Here is a 2,034-nt window from a genome sequence, read left to right as displayed (position 1 = left end):
GTTCTGTAGGAAAGCCCTAAAAGGGACAGTGCTAAGCTGAGGCACAAATTAGCTTTATTATCTTATTACTACAGTGATTGAGCATGGGTTTTTTTTTTCTTTTCTGTAGTTCTGGAAATAAGAATCCCCAAGAAAACCAACACATTTTCATCCAGGAGTGCAGACCACGACTGAACTTCCAAGGCCTGGACGTCCGCTCCGATTCTCACTCTGTGCGCCCGTGAAGAAGATGTCCAAGAACGCAACAGAGAACTCAGGCAATGCTCCCTCAGCTCTTCTAGGCCTGTTCCTGGGAAGCATCTCCCTGATCACCATTGTCATGAACATTTTAGTGCTGTGTGCTGTGAAAACGGAGAAGAAGCTGCAGACAGTGGGCAATTTGTACATCGTGAGCCTGTCCATCGCAGACCTGATCGTGGGGGTGGCTGTGATGCCCCTCAACATCGTGTACCTGCTGAGCCCCGTGTGGCCCCTGGGGCTGGCAGCCTGCTTGTTCTGGCTCTCCATGGATTACGTGGCCAGCACCGCCTCTATTTTCAACCTCTTCATCCTGTGCATGGACCGGTACCGCTCGGTGCAGCAGCCGCTGAAATACCTCAAGTACCGCACCAAAATGAGAGCCTCGCTGCTCATCCTGGGGGCCTGGCTGCTCTCCTTCACCTGGGTCATCCCCATCCTGGGCTGGCACGTTTTTGCCAACAACGGGCAAAGGAAGGTGAAGGAGAACAAGTGTGAGACGGAGTTCTCCGAAGTCACCTGGTTTAAAGTGCTCACAGCCATTTTCAACTTCTACCTGCCCTCCCTCCTGATGCTGTGGTTCTACTGTAAAATCTTCAGAACTGTTCGGAAACACTGCCAGCACCGAGAGCTCACCAACAGAGCTTATTGGTCTTCCTTGGAAAAAACCACCGTGCATCAGACTAAGATAAAGGATGAGAAAAATATCTGCCTCCAGAAGCAAATCTTAGGTGAGAACACCCCTGGCACAGAGAAGCAAAGCTCCCCAGAGCCCCAAAGAGTGGAGGCAGAGCTTTATTTCAGCAATCCTGACAAGTCTTCAAAGGCACTGAGTAATGGGAAAGTCCTGAACTGGAGCTGTTTTTCTATCACCACGGCCAAGCCTGGGCGTGGCTTGGATAAAACAGGGAAGAAGGGTGTGTGTGCCACAAAAAAGCCTGGGAATAAGGAGCAGCCTGACTGCCAGGACAGTGACTCCAGTGCGGCATCCGACAACCACACCTTCACTGAGGTGGCACCCCGTGCACAGCACTCCAGTTCCAACCCTAAAGGAGCCTGCTGTCCTAAGGGAAAGACTGAGTGCAGGGATTCCAGAGGGCTGACGTTCCTGAGGAAGACCTGGCACACCCTGCACGGCCATCCCAGGAGCGCCCACCGGCACAGGAACAGGGAGCGGAAGGCAGCGAAGCAGCTGGGGGTGATCATGGCAGTCTTCATGCTCTGCTGGATCCCCTACTTTGTGTTATTTATGGTGATAACATTCCACGACCATGAGCAGCTCTCAGAACTGCACATGATCACCATATGGCTCGGCTACGTGAACTCCACCCTAAATCCATTCCTGTATCCTCTTTGTAATCACAATTTCAAGAAGACTTTCAAAAAGATCCTTCACATTCACTGATACTGGTCTGGGTTTTTGGAGCTCAAATGCAGCTCAGGAGTTCAACCAAACAAAATAGTCCAGTTTCGAAGGACGGGTAAAGTAAAAGACTTTGGCAAACTGTAATTTATAAAGTGTTAGTAAAAGTGGGAAATGTGCATTTAATAGTTTTAACACATTTGAAGAGCTATTTCAGGTCAAGAATCTGAAAAACTCAGGGTCAATCTATGAACTGTTACACTGCTGTCAACCTTTTACCATTTGAGATCACCTCTTTCATCACAGAAATGGAGATACACATGGGCATCTTCAGTGATTATAAATTATTCAGCCCCAGAAAAGGAAGAAACCACATTTCTGTGATTGGCCAAAACCATTTTTCTCTTTCAACTTACTCCATTACACGCAGGAAC

General features: G+C 48.9%; 1 protein-coding gene across 1 annotated transcript; it reads left to right on the top strand.

Moving 5' to 3' along the window:
- Positions 1-229: 229 nt before the first annotated feature.
- HRH1 (histamine receptor H1) lies at positions 230-1,642 on the top strand (the record flags this gene model as incomplete). The annotated part of the gene is made up of 1 exon (XM_082288530.1): positions 230-1,642. The coding sequence occupies one exon, from the start codon at positions 230-232 to the stop codon at positions 1,640-1,642; it is 1,413 nt and encodes a 470-aa protein (XP_082144656.1).
- Positions 1,643-2,034: the final 392 nt, after the last annotated feature.

The sequence above is a fragment of the Coloeus monedula genome (assembly GCF_965178545.1).
Source record: "Coloeus monedula genome assembly, chromosome: 11".
In the NCBI taxonomy this organism is placed as follows: Eukaryota; Metazoa; Chordata; class Aves; order Passeriformes; family Corvidae; genus Coloeus; species Coloeus monedula.
This window is presented reverse-complemented; position numbering and strand designations above follow the sequence as displayed.